The sequence below is a fragment of the Chrysemys picta genome, chromosome 13 (genome assembly GCF_011386835.1).
Source record: "Chrysemys picta bellii isolate R12L10 chromosome 13, ASM1138683v2, whole genome shotgun sequence".
Lineage (NCBI taxonomy): Eukaryota > Metazoa > Chordata > Testudines > Emydidae > Chrysemys > Chrysemys picta.
The window spans coordinates 31,702,563-31,714,672 of NC_088803.1; the positions used below are offsets into that span (position 1 = coordinate 31,702,563).

The following is a 12,110-nucleotide window of genomic DNA, read 5'->3' on the forward strand; positions in this document are numbered from 1 at the left end:
AAATGGCTACAGGAGATGAGACAAATGCACCAAGCTTTCTGATGGATCATCAATATCATGGCAAAGTCTGACAGTAATGCCCAGTGAGAGTCTAAGCTCCCCTGTCCCACTATTTATGGGATGGGCCAAATCTTGCCCCGGACAGTGCTGTAAGCAGGAGACGGGATGGTGGCAGATGCACTCTACAAATTCTGCCTTTCACAGTAGAATTCCACCAGTTGTATCTTGGAAAATGTGCTGCTGATTGCACCAACTGGTGAAACTGATCTCAATGCAGTATGTTAGCATAAAACCTTTGCACCACTTAAGTCCCACTTAAGCCGTTTGGGACATTATGGGTGCACAGGCCTTGTACTGGACCTCTGTTTGGGGTCAATTTCACCCAACAAGGAGCACTGTGCATGCTCAGGAAGAGCATGCCGCAGAACACAGCATGCAAGTGAGATGGTGAGGGGCTGGACCCCCCCCCCCAATTCACAAGCTGCCTTTGCCCTTTAGTAGCTAGTGCACTAGAAAATTCCTTCTTTCCGAGTAAGGAATCCCTGAACAGAGCTTAGCTGAAATGAAAACGAAGGGCCAATCTGAACATCTTTATGCTAAACAAGATATTTCAATGACATCATAATATGATTAGGCAAAACTAGTCTGCTGTGAAGCATCTTGACTGCCCCTATTTATTTATTTATTTATTTATTTATTTATTTAAACTAAAACAGTTTAATAAGGGTTGTCTAATTTTCTGAGAGAATTGAATTTAAAGGCAAATGCCCTCCTCGTCCGGCTGGAACAGTGACAATGGAATGGTTTGTTGAACTTCTCAAGTAATTAAAGTTACTCAGCTTTTTGTCTGGTGCCTCACAGCTATAATGTGCTATAATCTCCCAGTAACACACTACCTGTCAAGTCTTATTGCTTAATTATTCTCACATTCGAGTTTACTGCCCATGTTAATGACAGTTTAAGAGAATATCTGCCAGACTTAAGCACAGTTAATGATCTTGATTCTAACCTCACTTTCACCAGTGTAAATCAGGAGTAACTCATCTGAAGCTGATAAGATTACTTTGGGGTAAAACATATGTAAGTAAGATCAGGCCGTAGACTGAAAAGGGAGTCTATAAAAGGACATTAAAGAGTCCCACATTTATTCTCTCTCACCAGCTCCCAAACAAACTGTGGTCATTCTATGACACAAGTCAAAAGTGGACTAATTGCCAGTGCTGCTAGACCAGCCAGGAATCTTTACTCTGTCTGCCTCTTATAAAGACAGTGTAGTCACACATTAGCAGACAGCTTTGCTGATGATGCTCAAGATAAGATGGGATACATTGGGTAAAATGGCGCCATTCTAAGAGAATAATTTTTTGACCCTAATCACAATGTAACTATAGTTATGCAAATACACCTGGCTATTGCTCTAGTAGCAGAGATGTGCAATATGTTTACAGACATGGGGCATGACTCCCTTCTTACAGGTGGCTGCATAGTGGCATGGTTCTATTGACTTGTAAAAAGTTACTACTAGGAGGAGAAACAGCCTCATGACATTTGGGTACCTTATAACAAGAGAGATTCTAAATCACAGACAGGGAATATTTGGCTGTATGCTCAACTCCCCCAGACTGAGCAATCCCCCTTTTCGCCTGCTATTTGCAGAGGTGCCATTTGTAGACATGAAAAAATGTTGTATCATGGGGAATACTAAGGCTGCTACAACATAATCCCTGAGTGTCCTAGTCAACATTGTATCTTTGGATATGCCAAAGTAGTATGGCATAAAGTTACCCCATAGATATATTTATTCCAGTGCCCTAGCTCATGATCAGACATTCAAACATGTACAGTTGCATTTCATGCCAAAGAAAAAAAAGGAAAGAAAAAAGCACATATGGAAAAGTACATGTAACAAAAAAGAAAAACACCAAAAAACACCAACCCTCAAGATATGAAGACACAAGACACTTTCCTGTAAATCAAAAGTAATGCCCACTGAGAGCGAATGAGCATGCGCACACACACGAGTGAGAAAATGAGCACTTGCCCTATACATTACTTTCATAAATTCCTGCTCTTTTCCATTCATGCCAACCAAGAACAGTGCTGAGGACAGTGTTTACCATGAGACAATGACTTTTAGAGTCTTGGGTGGCTCTACCCATCCTTATTATATCTGTCACTAATGTAGATCATCCGAGAGTTCTCATCCTAAAACATTCAAGAATGATAGAATACAAGTAAGCTGCTGGCTGTTTTGATAGCCTACAGGGCTAATAAAACACAGTCCATTTGGAAAACTATCTCAATCTTCAAATGCTTATTTAAACCTACTGCAAACTATCCAAACCTAACCAGACCATCCTAACCAGGAGAAGTTACAAGAACAGGAATGCTTGCTTCCTTGCCAGATGTGTGCTACTCCCTGCTTTTATCTGGACCATAAACACAGTAATGCAGCACTTCCACATCCAGTCCCAGAACTAGGAATTACAGAGATGAAAGAATGTAATTATGGCTTTTGAAAAATGAAGTTATCTAGACTTTTCTAAACCCCAGAAGACACCCCAGTCACATTCTGGGCAAAAAGTATATGTAGTTTCTTGTTCTACCCAAACTTCTTTCACCTGTCCCTATCTCCCTCTCTCATCCAAACCTCCTCCTACCACCAGAAAGCCAAGAGAATGATCTGAAATGGACGTGTAACTCAAGGTTTAGATAAAGTGATGGGGTAGGGAGGAGAGAGATTTTGAGACACACAGAACGTTTGGAACCCAGAGATAGGAATTAAGATGATGGTTTGATGAGGAACCTCTACAGGGGAAAGCAACAAGAAGGGGTAGGGGACATCACACAACAGCAGAACCACAAGCTAAGGAGGGGGAAATGGCTCATCCTCTTTGGGTTTACAATGGTGACACAAGCTGTTTACCACACCAGATGTTGGCAGAGAAATGCCCCCCCCCCCCAAAGTGACTCTGTGGATACAGCTAACAAACAGCTGGGAGGAGTAAATCCCAGCTTGGGTAGACCTACACATGCTAGCTCTGACTGAGTTTGCACGCTAAAAATAGCAGCGTGATTGCAGCATCACAGGGGCAGCTGGGACTAACCACCTAAATACATACCAAGGACCTTTGCACTCAGGCAGCTAGCCCAAGCCACTGCCTGGGCTGCTGCAGCTACATGGTATTTTAGGAGGCTAACCCGATCAGACCCTACATACAAGAAAGTGGTTTTGGAAACAGGCATTTTGCCTGGACAACCCACACCTGCTTTAAATGAAGCCCACTATTTGAGTGATCATTGTAATTAAGTTGTGTCACCATTGTAGCTTCCACCATATCGGCATAAGCTTGCAACCAGGAGGAAGAGTCTCACATACCTTTTGTCGCCAGTCGGACACAGTTGATTTTGGTTTCCTGAAAATAATAAAATATAGGAGATCATCAGGGTATTTTGTTATTTGTCCATTTAGAACAAGTTTTAAAAATACAATAATAAAATAAAGTCGGTTTTTCCTTACATGTCACCTCTGAAAATTTTGCACCTTCTTCCTTTTCTATTAAACACTTCGTACTAATCAACTTGTGGACAGTTGCTCCACTAAGTAACTGTTAGGAAGTTACAGGGACAACACATTTGCCATTTTTCTTCTGCTGCATGTGTGAGGGAACATAGTGGGTTGGTCGACTAATGGGCTTTACCAGTTTAACAACCTAATTTGATAACAGGTAGAGAATCCCTACAGTCACACACAAAAATGCATGCAATTATACACCTAATTTTCATGCACAATTGCTACAATTAACCCCATCTGCTGCACTTTGATGTGGCTGCTGGTCCCAAGCCAGGTAAAGTGGGGAGGATGGAGCGCAAGGCTTACTATGTAGCCTTATAAAACACAAATACCCTCTCTCATTTTCATTATAAAAATGGAACCAGGCTACCATTCTGGTAAAAATGGCTGCTCAGCAGAGAGTTCTGCCAATTCCACATGTTGCATGAAGGTTCCTAGGGAAAACCAGTCTCCGGAAGCCAAGACCCCAAAAAGTTTAATGCCGGGAGCAAAAAACATTTCAAAGTTGGTACGGGAATGTGAGAACAATGTTTCAAACAGCAAAGATCTTGCAAGTTATGAGGCAGATGGACAACTATGGACTTGAAATCCTGGGCATCAGTGACAGCAGACTGACAGATGAGGATAGGAAGTGCTTCAAACATCTCATTTATTCAAGTCATAGTGATAACACACACTCAAAGGGAGTAATGCTCACTATGACAGATTCGGTGGAAAAAACACCTATGAACCGGAAACCTATCAACCAACCACTATATGCGCCACATTCCAAACCAGAATTGTAACGATGTCAATCATACAGTGATATGCGCTGACAGAGGAACACAGTGATGAGGATAAAGGTAGGTTCTATAACTGCCTACAAAGTATGATTGATAGAATACCAAAACAGGATTTACTCCTTGTGATAGGTGATTTTAATGCTAATGTAGAATGCAATACCCATGGAAGGGAAAGAGCAATGGGGAAGCCCTGGTTAGAGATCATTAACCAAAATGGCAAGAGTCTCATTGAATTGTACTTGGTGTCCGATATAGCTCTTGCAAGCACCCTGTTCTCTCATAAAGACATACATAAAGAAACATGGAATTCACCAGATAGAAAAACAAAAAACAGACTGATCACATCCGCATCAGCTCAAGAGGCAGGTCATCTGTCCAAGAGGCAAAGGCTTATTGAGTAGCAGATGTCAGCAGCGACCAGAATCTTTGCATTGCCAAAATAAAATTCAAATGGACACAGATCAACTTTAAACAGAAAGCAGCCAAGAAAATCAACTGCACAGAGCTGAAAATAAAAGAGTACCGTGAGAAATTCAACCTTGAACTTAGGAACAGAGCTGAGGCACTGCCAGAGGCCGAAGAAGGTGTGACACCGACTGGACCTGAAGAAAAATGGGCAGTGCTCAGAGACAATGAGATTCAAGCTGAAGCAGTCATAGTAAACAGAGCAAGAATTGGATAAGCCAAGAGCTGTGGTGTCTTATTGAGAAAAGACAAGCATTGAACGGAAAACTCCTGAATGCTAAGACCAATGAAATATTGAAAAATGTAAAGGGAGAGTACAAGAAAGCAGACAAAGCAGTGAAAAGCAAAGAAAGATAAACAGAGATATGTTGAAGACCCAGCAGCTGAAGCTGCTGCTATGATAGGAAATCACAGAGCTGTTTACCAAGTGACTAAAATCCTGTGTGGAAACTTCAAAACAGGAAATGGGCCAATAAAAAGTAAAGATGGAAAAATGCTTACAACTGAGGTAGAACAGAACAACAGATGGGCAGAGCATTTCAAAGAAGTCCTCAACAGACCCAGCCCTACCTCAGCACCAGAGTTTGATGAAATACGCGAACCTGACCAACTTGATATCAACATCGCTTGAACAGAGATGTCAGAAGTACAGGCTGCAGTCAAGAAGCTGAAAAAAACAAAACGGCAAGAGATGATCATATCACAGCAGAAATGCTAAAAGCTCTTGACACTACCATCCTAATGAAACTGGCAGAGCTGTTCAATGAAGTCTGGGAAAGAGAGACCCCCCAACCTAACCCATGAACACCTGGAATAAATGTCAGAATACCCAAAAAGGGTCATCTTACTAACTGCAGCAACTGGAGAGGTGTCACACTATTCTTGGTTGTAGTGAAAGTCGTCTGTAGTGTGATACTACATAGAATGAGAGAGGCAGTGGATGCAACGCCTGAGGAAGAACAGGCTGGATTCAGGCTCAAGAGATCCTGCGTAGATCAGATATTCACAGTAAAGATCATCATAGAAGAATGTGTAGAATGGCAGGCTTCCCTCATTATCAATTTCATGGATTTTCAAAAGGCATTTGACTGCCTGCATAAGCATACATTGTGGAATACTCCACAATCTCATGGAATTCCAGCTGAAGACTTCATCATCATCATCATCAAGTCTATGTACAGCAATGCAAAGTGAGCTGTAAGAGTGAACAACAAGACATCGAAGTGATTCAATGTGGACTCTGGAATTAAACAAGGCTGCATTCTATCTCTACAGTTGTTTGACACTGCCATAAACTGGATAATGAAGAAGTGTATTAGCAACACAAATACTGGCATAGTATGGGTAGTTGGGAAATGCCTAGAAGACCTAGACTTTGCTATGATATCGTGCTGTTGAGCAACACCCCAAAAAAACTACAAACAAAACAGACACCTTGGCAAAAACAGCAGGCCAAAAAGGGCCCAAAATCAGTTACGCCAAAACAAATATCCCTGAAACCTATATGTCAAAAATACCGTGATATTAGAAGGTAAAGATATAAAAAAAGTAGAACTGTTCATTTACCTGGGCAGCCCCATATTAGTCAACAGAGACCTCAAGGATAGGAAAGGCATCCATAGCATTCACTAAACTCAACCATGGAAATCAAAGATATACAGTAACAAAACAAAACTGAGAATTTCTTCAATGCCAATGTAATCTTAGTGCTAGTATGTGGCCGTAAGAACTAGAGAGCTATTTAAACGTGAGATAGAAAACTAGATGCCTTTGAAAATAAGTGTCCATGAAAGATTCTGGGCATTGGACAGAGACTTTATCACCAAAAAAGAGATCTGAGAAAACACCAACCAGCAGCTTGTTTCCACTAGAATCAAAAGGAAGTGCTTGACGTATCTGAGGCATGGGCTATGGATGCCAACACACAGATTCACTCTCACACGTAGCTGTCAAGTGAAAACCCAACAGGAGTGAGGAAATGAGGGAGCCCAAGGAAAACCTTAAGAACCTTTAGAAGGGAGGGTGGAACAGTCAAACTCAACATCACAGAGCAGATGGTAGCAGCAGCTAATAATAGCGCTAACGCATCAACATTGGCTTGAGAAAGATGTAATAATAATAATTGCTACAATTCCTGCAAATTGGGCATTTACATACACACATGGCTACAGAGACACCTAACTAGCTATTTGCACATGCAAATATCTGATGTGTGTGTGAAACAAATAGCATGCTAAATGATCAGCTCTACCAAATAGGTTGACCCACAATCCAAACCATCCCAGGTCATTCAGTACTGAGCTGGGACAACACCCACACCTTTTATCTGATTCCTCTTGGATTCTGATTATTTGCGGGGGGAGGGGGGGTGGAAGAGCTGAACTAACCATAGTTCTGTGTTTGTTTTTTTCTAAAAACCAAAACCAAGCCACCTTTTTAGCCCATGTCCACTGAATACATACCATCACCAGCATTCCAAATACCTCACTCTACGCTACAGTCATTACTAGCACATTATGCTTTTAACACACGACTGCCTTACATATCTTAACATGTTGCTGTGGTCAGTAGAGTGACTTTGTGAGACAGTAATCTGCTGCAGGGTTTTCTTAGCACTTATGTCTTTAAACAATCTTGTACATGTCTCAAGTGTAATGAATATTGCATAAATTACCATATGCAACAATGCTGAATTAATATGTATGCCAGGTGTGTTCTGGAAGTGACAGTATGTATCTTGCTCCCTCCTACAACACACACATTTTCAAAGAGTAACTTTGTTCAAATGGCACTCTCTTATGGAAAAACATGGGACAGATCATCCTTGGCCCTAGCATAGGTGCATGGCCATAGGGTGGGAAGGTGGCAAAGTGACTTCACCTCCGTACTTACTTTGCACAAAGACAAGGGACAACCACAGTTCTTGTGCTCTGCAAAGAGCAAGGAAGGTGGTGACTCACCCGTAGCCATAGCACCTCCCCATGAAACGGGCTGTGGGGTGGTGCAGCTTGTTGACCTGTATGGGAAACACTTGTGCTTTCTGAGGAATAACTCCTCCCAAAACTCCCATTGTGCCTACACACTGCCCCTACCTCTACCTCCACCCTGCCATGCAAGCTTGTGCCCAAGTTTATCCCTGAGTCATATCTGCTTGGTTCACTGACCCCATAAACAATAGTACAACTGTCAGCCCTGCAGAGCCAATATAGTTGCAGAAGGGAGAACTGTATTCAGTTATGCCTCATGCATCATCACCTAGAATGGCAAGCTACTGTGCAATTCCAGAATCTTTATTGTCAGTGATGAAATATGAAGTAGAATGAACACAGCTTTATTTTTAGAGACTAGCCTCATTGCAACGATGGGCACAATAAAAAATGAAATCTTGTTGTGACTTATAAGTTGAGCAAATGGGACTGGAAAAGTCATTGACGGAGGTTGGACATCAGATATCAAAGTAGCATTGTGGCAGTCCACAATTGATATACAAAGTCCCAAATTTGGTCTTGGAAAATGTTTTCATATGTTTCTGTAGCTCCTTGTTAGCTATCAAGTACAACAGCCAGCTGGAAAAATTAATCAATGTTAAGAAAAAGAATAGGTGAGAAACCAAAAAGGAAAGCTTGTTGATGATGCCGTAACTGATCTCATCTGAGCATGTGCATATCCCTTGCACAGGGTAATTTGAGAAGACAGGATACAGTGTATTCTGTTTGCATTTACATCTGCTAATTGCTATATTTAACACAGACAAATTGCACTTATTAAAAGACAACGCTTTGGTACTGCCAAAAGCAAGGGCAATCCCTCCAGAAACAAGACATCTGGATTTCGGAACTACACTCCAAAATACTTCATCCAAGGAACGATGTGCAACCGCAGCCAGGGAGGACAACCCACAGACAGACTTTGGGATTTAATGGCTGAAGTGGAAGGTCTGGGAAACAGGACCCTTGGTCTGTATTCTTGATTAGGACTGGACAAAAATTTTCCATCTAGGTTGCTTTCTGACAGAAAATTATATTTTCAAGAAAACTATTTCTTCCTGAAAAGTGTCAGTTACCCATAGAGAATTGAGAGCCTGTCAAAAACTTTCCTGCCAAAACCCCCAAAATGTTTTTTCCAACAAAAAGTTATTTTTTTCTTGTTTAATAAAAGAAATTCTGATCAGTTCTATAACTTAGTCAGCCAAACTTTTTATGTGACCACAGATAGTTCTAGAACTCTGTGCCTCAGTTTACACACCAGTAAAATGGGAATCAATAGAGGTAAACCTCAATTATCCAGTTGGCTCAAGGGACACACACACACACAATCACAAAATAGAAACATCAGAAAAAATTTAAGCATTTCAGAAAAATGAAAACCATCTTCTAAAATTTCAGTTTTCTGAATTCTGGATACAGTTATTTGAGCTATTGAGATAATTGGAGTTAAGTTCTACTTTCCAGCCTCATAGAAGTGGTGTGAAACTTAATTAATGCTTGTAAAGATCTTAGTGATCACCATACGCAAGATCCTATATATCAGTATGTAGAGTACAGTTTTATTATTTTAAATGTGAAAAGATTATGATTGGAAAGTTAGTCAAACTCAGGAGGTGCCAAAACTGAGGTTCCGACAGCAGGGTTAATTTGGCTGTGTGTACATCCAGTTTATTTTACTGTAGACATTTTATAATGCAAGCAGTAGTATATTAAGGTACACATATTTTAACCAGAAAACCAAGAAGAAGAAAATACTATAGCACATATATGCAACTGGATTAAGTTAACACTGTTCTGAATTTCTTGGCTTTATCATTTTCTTGTTCTCTCTCTCTCACGCCCCCTCCCCCTTTAAAGATAAAGATAATTTCGTCTGGCTTAATACTATGAACTTTTAAATGATTCCACTTAGGTTTTCAAGTTCACATCTCACTGAAGTGCACTGGGTGATAAAGAGGCAAGTTCTGCCTTCACTGGCTGCTGCTGTTTGGATGGGGACAATTCTGCAGAAAAGGGTACCAGGGCTAGACATCTATTTAATTTGGCAGTTGTATCTGCAACAGAAAGAGACAAAAACTTATTTAAAAAGAAAAAAACTAACACCTGAGAATTGACAGACTACAGATGCAGTAAAAAAAATAGGGAGACCCTTCAAACAGCTTCTACTACTGTTTACCCCTCCACAGCCTCATATTTCCACCCTTTTAATATTACTAGTTTTTGCTCTGGGTCTATAAGGCATTTACCATCTCTCTCATGTAGAATACCCTACCAGCAGCCTGAGAGCAGCTGCCCTTGGGCGTTTCAAGTAAGGTAGAGGGGAAAATGGGTGAAGCTTCATTAGACTACTAAAATACTAGTAGGTACCAACTAAGCAGACTGAGAATTGACTTTCAAATCCCTATAGTTTATGCCCTGATCTTGGAAAGATTTACACATGTGCTTAATTTTAACCTGTAATTGAAGCCAACTGAATCACCTGTGTGTAAAATTAACCATGTGCACAAGTCTTTGGAAGGTCAGGGCAATGATTTTTAATTCCCCTCACCAACCCAGGCAAAGTTCTAGTCCTCAAGGAGGATTAGGTCCACCCCAAATTGCAGCTTTCCAACTTCAGCTATTTTTGGTGTAACTTCAATAAAAGAGTACTTGGAATTTTATTTTATTATGGTTATTTACAATGGGAAAAAAATGTATTTTCTCCCACAACTTGAATACCGATTAAGGAATTTTGCTCAACCTAGATAAATAAATAAAAAATCCTCAGGCAAAAAGCTACCAAGGAAAGATTCAGCCCCAATATTTCAGAAAGTTATCCATGTATGAAAACAAGGGACTACCGAGGCTGCAGAACAGTCTCTGTACTGCAGGCCTGACCAGAGCTCACCCTAATATTCCAAGGCAAGGTTGGCACAAGGTTTGCAAGTAGCAAACATGATTAGACACAAATGTGTACTGAAAATCCCACAGGCATATGTTGGAGTAGGGTCGTGTCACTTCTGACACAACTATTCCAAGTTGTGAAAAGCCCTTTATACAGTAATATCGCCAATGGAAGGATTTATTTACGGCATGTAGAGCTTTTTAAAGTTGAAATTCACCCCTGAGAAGAAGAGTGACTTCAGGCCTAGATACCACTTCAGTTCTCAAAATAGGACTTAAGTAGTTCATTGGCCTTTTATGGATTTACTCTCACATTAAGCACTGGCAGCTCTGCCTGCACCCCCAAAATCTTCCAAGAGCAGTAAAAAAACATGTTATACTGTGATCAGAACTGTCAGTAGCTGGAAATCCAGCATTACGAATTGCATGAACATGCATGTAGTACAAATCATTAAGGCAAAAAAAAATCAATAAGAAACTCTGCAGAGTCCATCATTCCTTCAAAAATAATATTCCCATTGATTGCTGAGGTGCTACTTTTCACACTCATGACCTAAAAACATCACTCACTTGTTGGACCACCAGGTTGCAGTAACAAGCCAACATTGTCTCCCGTATTATCTCTGATTGAGTTATGAAGCCTCCTATTCAGAGGAAGAATGGCCCAGAATATTGAACTCTACAATTTAAAAACTAAAATGAACTCTGTATTTCAGAAGTGAAACATAGCGACTGCATGAAAACATTCTAAGAAGCCCTAGTTTCTATGCTGGATAAAAACTCATCAGGCAGGATTGATTGCAGCCAGGAAAGCCTCCACCTTTGGATGCATTAGCTGGCTCAGACGCTGGAGACAGTGAGCAACAACTCTAACAAAGCAGTTTCCTTATGTGAAACAGTTAGTGGGGAGACAGAAAAGAGTCACAATAGCACAATATTGCCCAGTTGCACTGGCCTCACCTTTTGACAGAGGTAACACTGACAGGCCCTGTGTCTTCTCAAGGGTGAGAACAGATGATATTGCTAGATAAAGAATGGCTTCATGTGGCAAATTCCCTCATGCTTCATAGAGAGAAAGGAACATGCTTCGAAGCCAATGGCACAATGTCACGCAGCACATAACAATTAACTACCTGAATGACACCTTGAAGCCAGAGGTGAAAGTAAAACTCTGATCTTCAGATGAAGGCTCTACACGATGTGTTAAAGAAGCCGCTCTGCTAGATCCAACCATGTGAGTTTCCCTTTAATTGCCCACAGCTCCTTGTGTCATATCATGTATGCAACCATTTCCATGAAACAAACAGTGGTTAATTGTACTTCTCACACTCCCATGAACACAAAAGCCTAGCTTGTTTTTGTTTTTGTTTTTTTAACTTAAAACTCTTTGACACATTTCAGTTCAGCATCTGGCTTTTG

The 12,110-nt window shown here is 40.8% G+C and overlaps 1 protein-coding gene across 6 annotated transcripts in view; it reads right to left on the bottom strand.

The window, feature by feature from the left end:
* The window catches only part of PTPRT (protein tyrosine phosphatase receptor type T), a 736,092-nt gene that overhangs the window by 141,719 nt on the left and 582,263 nt on the right, over nucleotides 1–12,110 (bottom strand). For all 6 annotated transcript variants that reach the window (XM_005295345.3, XM_005295344.3, XM_005295348.3 and 3 more), the window contains exon 13: nucleotides 3,380–3,416. In XM_005295345.3, the coding sequence (XP_005295402.1) occupies nucleotides 3,380–3,416 (37 nt within the window). The remainder of the gene's footprint in view (nucleotides 1–3,379; nucleotides 3,417–12,110) is intronic.